Genomic DNA, 13,813 nt, shown 5'->3' with positions numbered 1-13,813 from the left:
AGAGTGGTGGGGGCCAAAGAGGATCAAGGGAGGGAGAGAGCCAGACTGCACGCCGCAGTCTGGATATGATACAAGCACTTGAGAATATAGCCGGGAGCACCAAGAAATAAAAAGCTCCCATAGTCTTGTAGAGGCTTAAACAATCAGCGGTCAATATGTTATGGGAAGTAAAGGTAATATCTTGCAAAGCATTTTCAGAAGTGGAAAGCAGGTGGAGGCTAACATGTTCATTTGGACAGTCAAAGATAAATCGCTATCAAAATGGAACCCTAGGTTTCTGATAGTTAAAGATGCTGAGGATTGAAATTCGGGCTGAGAGGGCCAAACTTGAACAGGAAGTGCGTGAGTAATCTTATTCCGGGTGCAAAAGATTACCTAAATGTTGGCCCTCTTAAACTTGAGAGCGTTTGAGGACAGCCAGGTGGTAATGTTAGGCATACATAGATGCCAATTCTCATATAGTGCAGGCACAGCAGAATCCACTAAAATAATAAGCTGGTTGTTGTCTGCATGATTCATGAAGGCAACGCCCTAATCATGCATCAGCTGACTTTGTGGCCTAATATAGTTGTAGCAAGAGTAGGGTTTAGTGCTGGGCTGTGTGGGACTCCCTGATTGGTGGATCTAAACTCCGAGTGGAAGGGCAGAAGATAAATCGCTCCGGCACTGTCACTGAGATAAGACCTGCACCATTTCACTGCTGTGTCCCGGACGCCTATTTTGGCCAGTCTGGATAACAGGATCTCTCGGCGATGGTGGCAAAGGCTTTCAACAGATTTAGTAAGAATAGGGCAACAAATTTGCCCTTGTCAGCTGCCATTCTGAGATCATCTAGAACAGAAACCAAAGCAGTTTCAGTTCCATGAGTAAGTTGAAAGCCTGACTGAACTAGCTGCAGCAAACTGTTCCTCTCAAGTTAAGTAGAGATAGTCAAATTCACATGCATTTCCAATATATTTACTGGGAAAAGAGGCAGTGAAATCTGATGAACATTGCTAAGAATGGTAGGATTGACTGTAGTTTTTTTTATGGTGGACCGGCCCTGAATTTCTTCCACTCAGAGGGTACAGTGTCAAGGAGACAATACAAATAGTAGACAAAACATCTAACAGATCACAGGCAAAAGGTTGCCATATTCTCAGAGGGATAGGATCAATGCAAGATCCCAGAAAAATGGAACCTGTGAGTTCCTGAAAACTTTCAGTAGATATCTAGCCAAAATCCCTCAAATTAGGTGAGGTAGGTAACTGCCCACTCAAGAAATAATCACAATCCTTGTTAGGGTGAACCACTAAAGTCACTAAGCAGACCTGAACTCAACCCCCATGGTAGCTACAGCACAGACCAGACAAGATTATCTTTCAGGCACTGTGTAAAGTATTTATGCAGGACCAAAACAGTAATAAAGTTATAACACAACACATGAAAACTCTCCAAAACCAATTTAGAAAAATAGAGTGAATTGTTATAAATAAAATGACACCAAAGTGACAAGAATCCTACAAAGAGGACTTTAAATATGAATTCTTATAATTTCCAATACAAATATTGCCAAAAAGCATTAAGCACCATCTGTATGTATGTATTTAACGTTCAAATTTAGTATCTGAAATGGAAATACGAAATCTTTAATGGGGCAAGGAAGCAGGCTGTGTTCAAGAAGGGCTCCACAAGATCAGATAGCCATCAAAAGAGGTACCAGTGAACCTGTTTACTTTGGGCTGGGAAGCTCCAAGCGGGAGAGATTCTAATTTTGCATCCAGGAGAGCTCCCTCACCATCACGATACTTTTGGGGCCTCCACCAGTTGAAGATTTCTACATTCGCACTTAGTTGTTTGTTTGGAGCACAGATTTCTCCACTGGGGCAATGGTGCAGGCTGTAATTGAAGAGGGCCTTGCAAAGTCAGGTACTTTCTCCGCAAGGTCATGCTGAATCAGATTTGCTCTTTGCAGAAAAGGTATCGGCAGGGGAAATTTGAATCTACAGTCCAGTGAAATGCATGTTCGTCGGATCTGCTTGGCCAGTTTTTCCTGGTCTTCTGGAGGTCTTTAGAACCAAAATGTTTCCAAGTCCCAGGTTCCCAGGATGTAATGATGAGTACACTTTGACATAACCCTGGGTTCTGCAACCTCAAGTAAAAGCACTTGGGGATCAAAACTCACTCCAGCAGATTCAGCCAGCAAGGTCTAGCTTTGTCTAGTTGGAGCTTGTCATCTGGGTATCTGTAGGAAAGACCACTTACAGCTTGTTTTGTCCCTGTAACTTGAACAGGGGGTCAGCCTGAGGACCTGTGCAGTCCACATCTTTGTCCTGTGCAAAGAGAGAGCGAGAGCAGGTCCAATCCGTCAGGGATATTTTCAGATCTCAGATAGCAGGGTAAGTTCTCTTTGATCTGCTACAGGTCCAGTGGTGTCTTGAGGAGAGTTATGTGGTGCCTCATTTATATCTGGCACCGGCTTGTGGCTGACTCCTGTCCATCCCTAAACAAAAACGTAAACGTTCCCAGGGGGTAACCCTAACCACTTTTGCAACATTTTCTGTCTGCCTTATTGGAAATAATCCTACAATGCCCTTCTCTTTCTAAATCTAAGATGGGGAAACCATCCTCTACTTGTGTAGAGCATGGGTGCCCACCCTGGAGATGTGTCCTGGGAAATAAGCAAGCCCTTGTCTGTGTTGAGTTCTGAAGGCAGCTCCATTTCCACTGCGATTGGAACGTGGCTGACTGGGGAAACAAAGAAGGGACTGGTGCAGATGTCATCTGACATCTGCCTATGACAAGGGAGGTCAGTTTGAAGTTAATTAACATTTAGTCTCCTCTTCTTGGTGCAGTTTTCATACCTCATTCAGGGTTAGCCACTCAGAGGGCAGCAGCTGGAGGATAGTGTAAATTAGCTTCTGTAGCCTATAGACATGCAAAAGGTATCTTTTGAAAAATATATTTTCCATAATATTTAATAAATCTCCAACTTCACCACTGAATTTGGCTTTTCATAAATATCACAAAGAGTCCAAGAATGAAAGACGTAGTTGTTACCTAGTGGGAGATAGCATCATTAAATTTAATATTACATCCCAGTGTTATCCTATAATACACACAGCCTAGGTACAGTGAAAACCGTGATTTGGTGCTTTTTCATAGTAAGTGTAGGAGAGTATGGTCTGCTATTCTATGGTCACCCCAAATTTTTGCTTTTTGCTTCACTGGTTTATGACTTATTGTGGCTGTGGGCCTGCTAATCAGACCCACAGCCTGCTGTTCTCTCTCCTCTAAATTGTTACCCATGTACTTTAGGTGCATAACGACATTGGAACTGGTTCACCTTATTGGCCCCTGTAACAGTGTACCCAGGTACCCAGGGCATAGGTGCTTCCAAGGCCTACCAGGGGCTGCAGCATGTATTGTGCCACCCCTGGCCTGGCCTCCATATTTGACACAACTGGCTGATCACTCAGCTGGGGTAAGTCGGTGTAACCACCCCTTACTTAGGTGTAGTATGCCTATACCTAACCTAAAATGGACACATATGTTCCTATCAGTCACTCCTATGGAAGGCCTCATCAATCCTGGAGGCAGAGTGCTTGGAAATATGTGAGATAGTGCTCTGGCATGAGCTGAGCCTGTCTGCAGCTTTCGGAACCATGTCCTTTAGCTGTTTCATGATACTGCCATACCATATACTCTTAAGTGCATTATGAACCTCGCGGTTAAATGCTATCTTGGGTTTGGCTTTATCAAAACATGTCGAGTAAGGTGTCATACGAATTGGAATACTACCCCCTCGCCAGTTCTGGCGACGGGGGTAGCATTCCACCCTTCTAGAGGGACACGACATGTACCTAACCTGAACCCCGGTTAAAGTTAAACAGAGCCTCAGCATCACAAGATGGATGCTGCCACCGCAGACACAAGTCTGACCTCCTGTTGCTGGGAGTCCTTCCAGCGAGGGCAGCTTGGACAAAGGGTTTCCTGCCTTGGGAGGTGCTAGCACCACCCCAGACAGGATTTGGTGTATTGGGTAGGACAGGGCTGAATAGAATCAGACATGCCTGGGGCACACAAGGTGTCCCTGTGCATAGGCCAGCTCAAACCGATGCTGGGGCCTTCCAGCCCCAGTCCTGGCGCGAAACTGGACAAAGGAAAGGGGGTGTAACCACCCCCCTTCCTGGTTCCACCCAGAGGAGGGACCTAGTAGGTGATCCGGCCCCCCAGATTCGAATAAGAGTGGGAGCTGTGTCCTGAGACTTCAGATCATCCTGAATCAACTTGAAATACAGAAGAAGACTGGACTTCAACATTCTGCTGCACAGAAGACGGAAGAGAATCTCCCTTGTGGCCAAGGAGTGACCACCCTGTGAACACAGGCACCATCCAGCAACTCGACGTCTGCTTTGCCGCCGCCTCCCGCCGGAGCCCGAGCCCAGAGCTTGACAAGACCCAGATTCCCAGACTTCTCACAGCCCGATCCACAGTCCCTGCAAAGAAGGGACCCGTGGAGGCACCGAGAGACGTGGACCGGACCTCTTGAAAGACCCCCGAGAAGCTGACTGCGCAGCACCTGAGGCACCCTCGACGCTGTGCTTTGGGGTTTGAGAAGCCCCAACCTCGAGCAGCTCTTGCACTGAAGATCAGCCCCCCAGCATCTCCACGATCTGCGTGGGGCCCTTTTGCACCGTGCCACTCGACGCGCCATCCCGGCCACTTGCCACGTGGCTAGCGGCCATCTTGGCGACGAAACCGAAGAACTACACCACTGGTCTGATTGCTCCAGACTGGCCCTTGCTCCCCTGAAAAGGAGCAGCCTCTCTGACCTTGCTGGTCCGAGTGAGAAGTTTGAATCACTTCCTGCGTGGCTTGCTTTAGCCAAGGCCTGTTTGCTCCAATCAAGTTGCCGACACCGCCATCAGCGAGAACCTACGTGGGACAGCTCGTGACCGACTCCTGGACGTCCTTGACCTCTTCGTGTCCACGTGGCTGCAGAGACAATCTTCACGACATCACCTGTTTGCACCCGACATCGCCTGGTTCCTTCCTGGTTCCACGGTAGTCACTGGCTAGTGACTTTGAACATTGTCCCCTCTGCTTTCAGGTCTTCACCTCTTCAGATCCACCCTTGGATCCACCGGAACTCTTCACATCGAGCCGCCTGCAGCATCTTCAGCTCCAAGCACCATCGACCTGCGTGACGAAACCCGACACTACTTCGACCCTGTGCACCCGCTTCCTGTGGGTGAGGTAACTCAGCAACGCCGGTGTTCCCACACTGGTACATACCTCTAGTGTCTGGGTCTAAAGTTTCATCCTCCTAGGTCACTCGGAAGGTTCCTTAATAACTAACTTTGTAACTTTTACGCACCATTGACATTGCATTGGTATTGCGTGCACTTTCTGCACTGCACCCGAGTCCCGCGGGCCTTTCCCGACTTCTTCACTGCTAGTCCCGAACAGCTCCAGCGATTCCCCAGGCCCTAGGCCTCTTCACTTTCCCCATAGTGGTTCTTATACCACTATTTTAGTATATGGTTTAGGTGGCCCCTAGGGCTCATCCATAATTGTGCAACTTTTGTGTATTTAAACTGTGTTTTGTTTTAACACATTTGCTTCTGTGCTCATAAAGAGTATCAGGGTTATTTGTAGAAATAAATCCATATATATTTTCAATATATATCTGTGTGGTGTCCTTTCATTTGGTATTCAAGGGATTGTATATGGTAAAACAGCTTGCTTCACATGCCTTTACAGAGTTTAGCCTAAGACTGCTTAGTCCATGCTACCCCTAGGATAGCTTGTCTATAAGGTTGACTTTACAACCTGCACCATAAGGGTTGCTTGGCATGGTACAAGGTGATCACTATAACTAGTGAGCATCATATACCAGGCCAACTTCTCACAGTAAGGACATGTTTAACATTAAATTTCTACTTGTCCTACTTTTAAACACCATCCACCCTGCAAGGGCCTACTTAGGGGTGACCTTTTTCATATTTAAAAGGAAAGTTTAGTCCTGCCTAAGAGTTTATTTTGACTGCTCAAAGTAGAATTTAAAAGCTGCTTTAGTCAGGCCGCCATGCTAGACCTTAAGCCAAGGGTCTTCATACTGTGGGGCACGACCCCTAGGGGGGCCATGGAGCGATGCAAAGGGGGTCGCACCTTCACTTTCACACTTCTGCCCAGGCCCAAGGGCTTCAGCCCCCCTTCTCCCTCATCGTGTGTCTCAGCCCGGCTGCTGCTGCAGTGAAACTCGAGCTGCTGGGGGCTCGGCTGGGCAGTGTCTGGAGTCATCTCCAGCAGCCCGAGTTTTTCACAGGTCTTTAAAGACCATTTGCATATTTACATGGCTTTGTAAACTGGTTAAAGAGGCTTAGTTTTTTCCTGGTTCCAGTGCCCCCCGAACCCCCACTCTGCCTGATCCTTACATTTGTAATTCACAATTACTGTTGTACTGTGTGAATTCATTTAATGAAAAGGAATATAAAGTAGGGTTGCCAAAAGAAAAATGCCTGCCTGTTTTGTTTAAAGAGTCTGGAAAAACCTCCTCTAGACACTAAATAGACTTATAATTACAAAAGTTATTCTTTATGTGACTTTTCTGCCTTTTTTCTCTTTGTCAGACATGGATCATTGAGGCAGCCCTAGAACACAATTAAAAGTGTTTTCTATTTATATTTGCTGTTCGAAGTATGCACAGATAAGTGCTGAAAATACACTTTTAGGTGACTGCTTATTTTTGTACTGACTGGGCAATCAAAATAATCTGCTGGCAACGCTAACCATAGGACTGTAAGCTTGTTGCAGGATCAGCACATTATTTATTTTCTCCACCATAAATCCCCGATTATTGCCGCAATAGTTTAACTTAGATCTTAAACCCTACGCCTCCATCAATAACTTGCTGAGTTACTTCAAGTGTCTGGGAATGCACCCTGCATTCAGACAACTCGCTCCTCATTCTCGCCCTTCACTTTCACGCTCACCCTGCACTCACACTGATCACCATGCACTCACACCATTCACCCACTCACCGTGCACTCACAGTGATCACTCTGTACTCACAATGCACTTGCGCTGTTCACCCTATACCTCACCCTGCAGGCACATGAGTACACTACTCATCCTGCACTCATGTGACACTTCACTCACCTGTCCCCCTCACTGCTCAATATGCAACTCACTCAAACAAGCACATCAGTAATCATACATTAATTTGTCCCATTCTGAATTTGCATTCGCACCCAAATTCATAAATTCATACGCCACCTCACTCACCCTGCAGTCACTCCTCTTACCCTACTCTTGCACTGTTGCATCGCTCACTGTGCACTCACATGGGCACTCTTGTCACCCACACACTGTGCCGAGGGTTAATGTGCCTGCTACAAAGAACGTGTACCATGCAGATCACAGAACTGAGTGTGAGTAAACTATGAGTAGTGCTATAAAAAAATGAAATGTTTGTCAGAAAGGTGCTATAGAGAGATGAGGTGCATTGTTGGCGAGTGGCAGTGAAGGAATTCATGAAGGAGGAGGAAACGGGGGTGGGGCACCAAAAAAGACTGCTGCACCGTGTGCAACCAGTGTTAGGACCAGCCCTGGCTGGGCGTGTTAGTCCTCTCCGAATTTCTGGTCTAGTGACTCCCCAGCTTCTGGCTATTAATATTATTTACATTTGTAGTGCGCTACTGTTACCAAAAGATGTCCTGGAGCTAATAACCATCTACTGCCTGTAGGCAAATGAGAAACACACAGGAGAAGGAGAACCAGCCAAATGGGGTAACCTACAGAGCAGAGAGCAAGGTTTTTATATCTTCCTAAAGGATAATAGATTCTTAGTGGAGTGAAGCAAAGGAGGGTGCAAGTTCCATAACTGCGTGGCCTGCACGAAAACAGCGAGACAGACAACTCATACCTTCTTGAATTAGGGAATAATAAGCAGAGTGGCACAGGCCGAGAGGACCATATGGGTCCGACCCATATGCTTGGTGAGGAGAGATTAGAGGATGAGAGAGGACAGCAAGGGAGTGAGAGAATTTGATTGAAGAAGTCCGGGTTGAGGAGAAATGTGAATTGCCGAAGAGAAGTGTGGACACACGAGAAGTGAGTGTGAGCCAAAGGTGAGGGCTTCTGTTAGAACAAAGGGGAGATGTGAAAGTTGAATGGGGGGACTGTAGAGGTGTAAGATACAAATAGACAAAAATTGAATGGAGAGACGAGGTGAATGAAAAGTGCTGAGGGGCACAGGAGGTGACGGGACCAGAGAGGCCATGAGATAAATGCGAGAGACTGTAAGAGATGAGGGCAGTGAAAAGAGAGAATGGCAAGAGGTGATTAAAGGTGAAGTGAGAGGTTGAATGGGGAGAGTTGTAAAAAGGGGTGAAAGAAAATGGCCTGCAAAGTGAGAGAGGGATCCGGGGTAAGGAGAGGAGAGGGGGATGGAAAGGAAGGGTGAGAGTAAAGCTGCATGGGTAAACTGCTTAACTCTGCACAAAACCGCCAGGTTTTTAAGGGACCCCTGCTTTTCCTGGCCAGGGCCAGGGGAGCTTCTAATTTGGCAGCACGTATTCCTGCGGAGTGGAAGGCCCTTCTCAAAGGTTGACTAGAAATCTTTCTGATGTTAATTGCTATATTTTGGTTATAAACGGGTACTGATGGGGTGAAATCTTTCCTCAGTGTTAACGTGTGTAAAAAATGTAAAAATATTGAAGCAATGCTATCCCAAAATACGCGGCATCACATAACATCACTTACATTTTCTTCCCACACATTTTAGTCAAGCTTGTTGTGTAATTTGGTCCTCACCTGCCTCATAATTCTAGTAGCCCTACCTACAGGTTTAGAAGTTTTTGTCAGGAGGGGGTCCTTACGCATCAAAATGTTGACAGGGGGGTCTCGGCATCCAAAAGTTTGAAGACCTCTGCCTTAAGCCATATTTTGAACTGTGATTCTGATGGGTGGCACAATTGGTGCTGCAGCTCAGTAGTGATATTTAACTTACAAGCCCTGGGTACACTTTGTACCATATACTAAGGACCTATAACTAAGTTAAATATGCCACTTAGGGGTACACCAATTTCATCATGTTGAAAAGAGGAGCACAGGCCCTTTATCCCTTTTTAACAAGGAGAATGTGTAAAATGTTGTACAGTCAGCAAACAGATTTAGGGCAAACATCTGGAGCTATCCTACATAAAAGTTGACCATGTGCTACAGTTGCCTTCCCAGGTGAACTAATCATACTCCAGGACTCATTTCTAATAGTTTATTTCAGATCGCGGGTAACCACATTAAGCACACCTTGACAGTATACAGGGAAGTGAATTTAAGTTACGAGAAGATAATACCGTCTACCTACAAAGCTTCCGGGAGTGCCCTCATTAAACTGGAAGGGCTGATTTCTTCCTGAGGATACCATGTAATAGTGTCTCCGAAAGTGCCACGCTTTCTGTCTGCTCAGCCTTTCCTGGAAGCTTGAGGGCTACCTATCAGGTTCTTCAAAGAGTGAATACCTTCACTTCTAAATTTCCTTTAAAGCACACTATCACTCCTCTTAATGGACATTATTAATTATCGAGGAATAATTGGGCACCAATGTCGTGAAGGATACCTCATTCATCATTCTCCTGATTGAACAGTTCAGGATTTTGGATACTCTGCTAATAAACGTTATGCAGCAAGAAAGGTATTGGAGCTGGCACTTCACACAGAAAAGTAAAGCCAAAGTTTACAAATCGCCCAGTAGGTGGCGCCATATCACACCAACGGGCAAGAAAAAGGACTTTTTAGCTATGGATGAGGAGTGTCCAGTTGAAGATGTGGTCATACCAAGCATGCTTGCAGCATAAACGAAGGGTGGGAACTCTTCCTTTGTTAACAGTTTAGCTGTGGCTCAAATCTTCCTTTTTGAAGAGATCTGCATATACCCCAGTAATATTGTCCCTTGTTATAGTTTGAGTTCTGTTAGTGATATACTGCTGTGGTCTTTCTTTGTGCATAAGGTCAAAACCAAGGGCCAGATGTATCACCATTCATTTCTGCGAGTTGCAAATTGCGTCAAAATGAATGTACAACAGTGTCTCAGACACTGTTCGCGATTCCCAATGGGGTCGCTAATTGCATGCCTCATTAATATTCATGAGGCTGTTGCAATTTGCGACCCCATTGGGAATGGCTCACATTCACAGGGATTGCTTTTTTAATAAGCAGTTTTAAAAAAAAATGCAATCCTATTAAAAAAAAATGAAACTTTTCAGTTTCATTTTTTAAGGACAGGCAGTACTCTTCAAAAAGATTTTCACACCTGTGGGGACCCCATCCCGTTTGCGAATGGTTTACCACCCGTTTTAAGAGGGTGGTAAACTGTGAGTGTTTTGCGACCGCAAAAGTGGTTGCAAAACAATGGTTCATGCCATTTGCCGTTGCTATTAGCAAGGGCGCCCTTGGCACGCCCCTTCCTAATAGCGAGTCGGTAACCATATTTTGCGAGTCGCTAATAGGTTAGCGACTCGCAAAATAGGGTCAGTACATTGGCAGACTTTTTTGTGGTCTTCTTCTTTCTGTAACCTAATTAGTAAGAAGGAAGAGGAAGGAGTGGTAAAAATAGTTTCTTAATCAAGCTTATTGCTCTTGCCATAATGGTTTGCTGACCCTTCATCTGAAATAGATAGATAATTCTTACACATTTAATGGAAGTAGCCCACCTTTGCAGTCTCATCACCATGATCTTCCAAACTAAACATATTATTAGAAATAATCCACAAATGTTCACACACTGTTGGGTGTCAAATTTTCTTTGGGTTATTGGTGGCAAGGTAGACCATTGTGATACCTATATATTATGTATGCTGTGTTGATGATGGACCATCCCAGGGGAGGTGGGTTTATTTTTTTCACAAAACGTAAGAAAACCACTTGTAACCTCAACTCATACTTCAGTCAATAGATGCTCTTGCAGCAGATAAAACGCTGTCACAAATGTCTGAACATGTATCTCCAACTTTGGCAAACATAGCATATTTAGAATTATATTCTGAAATTCATAAACGTGATTATCTCTTTATTTCTGCCCTTTACAGATTCCTTATACCAGCACTGGTTTTTATAGCTCTAATTCCAATCACTTGTTTCGCAATGATGGCCATATCCTACATTAACTGTTACAAACATGGCGCCTGGTTGAGCGTGAACTCTCCTGTAGATCTATGGTGCACCAGGATTATGGTGAGTCTAGTATGCGTTTTAAAAAGTTGATCAAACAGTGGAGCACGAGTACGTTTATTATGTTTTGACATCTGAGGAGTTGCCCTGGTGTACGAAGGAGAGTGCGTGTGGATACGGAAGTGACGGTCCAAACTTTCTTCTTTATCACTTCCTTCCCCTCTAAAAATAGTGGTGTCCTTGCATCATGTCTCAGTGCTTGTTGATGTATAAAAGGTGCAGTGATTCGAGTTATGGAAAGCGATGTACAGATCAACATTGAAGTAGTACACAGCACTATTTACCAAGTTAGCCCAGTGATGAATTTGCTTTGCCCCTTCATGCCAATCAGCCAGCCCTGTTTTTGTAGCTAATAGCACTAAGCATGTTGGTGTCTACCGGCCAAAACTTATGTAGTAAGAGTTTGGCGCTGAAGGGAAAGCAAGTAAGTGAACAGGAGTTCCTCTTCTCTGGCTTCACTGCGGCGGGTGATTGATCTGTCAAGTAGAGGGTGATGTAGGATGTGAATAGTGTCGTAGCAAGGGGGGTGCGGTCCACCCTCGGCGGCACAATTTTTTTGTGGCGGTGGCTGTTGCAGGATCCCCAAGATCCCCCGCTCTTACATGTGGCGCTGTCGTGGGAATCGCCAGCACCACCCCCAGCTCTTACATGTGGCTGCTGGGAAGCAAATGCAGGGACCACCACGGGAGGCACAATGCCTAGGTACACCACTGATTGTGAAGTGAATATGAATAGGGGTCAATATAAGTAGCTTTGTGGGAGAATGTCGTTGGCGTAACGAAAGCTGAGGGGGTCTCCCTGCACGGTACGTAGAGGGGGCCCCCTCCGGGCTCAATCATGAGCTCTCTGGCCAGAGTGCAGTGCCGAGGGGGCCCCTTGGAGCTTGGGGCCCCCCCGCACCGCGTGGGCTGCAGGGGCCTGTGTTACGCCCCTGAAGATTGTATAGGGTTTCCTGCCCTGATATTGAACATACATGACACTTTGCATCATAGAAGAACATCATGAACCAATGGAGTATAAAAATGTGGTGCTTTATTGCCAGTATACAAAGGAATAAAGTTCACAGTAGTTAAGCAGATTTAGTCTGAATGCAGTTTTGTTCAAATCTCTACGGGCTAGTGTCACACCATTTTGGCCCTTTGTACAGATGGTGGCATTCTCACTAGTCATTGATCCATTTAATGCTACGTTACGCACTGTAGCAACTCCCTTAGGCAGTAACCCCTCACACTATTTTTGGGTCCAATTTGTGTATATTAAAATAATCACAAATCTCATTTGTTGTTATCCTACATTAATTGTGAGACATCTTGAATGTTAATGTAGAAGAGCGATTGACCCAAGACTTCACAGCAGTACATTAAGTGGCTTATTTATGAGAGCCCTGCATCACTTTTGCACCATGTAAAGTAGCTCATGCGTGACACATGGCTTTCAGTCCAATATATGAAACCACACAAATCCACCCTCCGTGACTTTGAGTGGCCTCATAAATCATGAGTAAGACAACGCAGCGCAAATTGTTGCGTCGCCTTATTCTGAACCTGGGAGGCGTACCATGGGCTTTTAAGTGGGTTTACCACCCAACACCCATGGATTTTGATGCTGCCCCAGATTCATAAAATCTTGTAAACCTAGGGAAGTGCCAAATCCATATGCCTCCTGAGGTGAGGCGTAACGAGGAGAAATGTGTTTATTTCTCCTTGTTTTTCCTCTTTAATGGGTGCTGCATTCTGCAGCACACAAAGAAAGAGGAAAACACCTCCTAGGATTGTCTTTGTTCATGACGGTGCCCCTTCCTGCACAAAATCAATTCTGTATGCAACGGAGGCATCCTTGCACTATGGTGCAATGGTGCCTAGGTTGGGGCTTGTCTGCTGAAACGGTGAGAGGGAGAAAGGAATGCATGCTATTGTACAAATACGGTGCATTCCTACCCTTTCACTAGGCACAGGGCAGGTCAGCAAGGTGCCTTGCTGCACTACCCTATGCCAAATTCCCCCAAATTAAGGCCAAATTTAATATCACAAAGCGCAGAGGATTGCAATAGCTTTGAAACCTAAACTATGCAAAGAAAACAAAAACAATCTTTAGAAATTGTACAACATTTTGAAAAAAAGTATTTGCTAGATATGATTTTCCAAACTGTGGATGACCTTTCAAGGGCCATCACATAACGAAGACATTAAATATAAATGACATTAAAAAATGGATGAATCAGCATTGTACGACTTGTCAAGGGAAGTTAATAAACCGGCTGCGGATATACTAAAGAAATGCAAAATAAAAACCTGTTTAAATACAAAAGATATACCATTGACTACAAATATGGCGAAGTATAAACAAGGGCAGAAAATGAAACTTCAAATTTCCAAGAAAACCATCTAAAGAAAACCTAATCATTGAAATATATTCATCTGATGAAGGTAGGGGTAAAAATTCCGATAGACAGATAGGACCATTTAATAAGCACATTGTATGTAAGAGGCACGTTGCAGGGGCAAACAAAAACACTGCCGAGCCAGAGAAGAGGCTCTTCACAAATATTTCCAAAATGACTGGAAAAGAGAGTTTTTTACAAATGGGAATTTGGTTTGTG

The 13,813-nt window shown here is 45.0% G+C and overlaps 1 protein-coding gene across 2 annotated transcripts in view; it reads left to right on the top strand.

The window, feature by feature from the left end:
* The window catches only part of LOC144828906 (uncharacterized), a 181,173-nt gene that overhangs the window by 119,754 nt on the left and 47,606 nt on the right, over positions 1 to 13,813 (top strand). For both annotated transcript variants that reach the window (XR_013610556.1, XM_078687514.1), the window contains exon 4: positions 11,073 to 11,217. Coding sequence is in view for 1 of the 2 variants with exons in the window: in XM_078687514.1 (XP_078543640.1) it covers positions 11,073 to 11,217 (145 nt within the window). In the remaining variant the exon portion in view is untranslated. The remainder of the gene's footprint in view (positions 1 to 11,072; positions 11,218 to 13,813) is intronic.

The sequence above is a fragment of the Lissotriton helveticus genome, chromosome 4_1, assembly GCF_964261635.1.
Source record: "Lissotriton helveticus chromosome 4_1, aLisHel1.1, whole genome shotgun sequence".
In the NCBI taxonomy this organism is placed as follows: Eukaryota; Metazoa; Chordata; class Amphibia; order Caudata; family Salamandridae; genus Lissotriton; species Lissotriton helveticus.
This window is presented reverse-complemented; position numbering and strand designations above follow the sequence as displayed.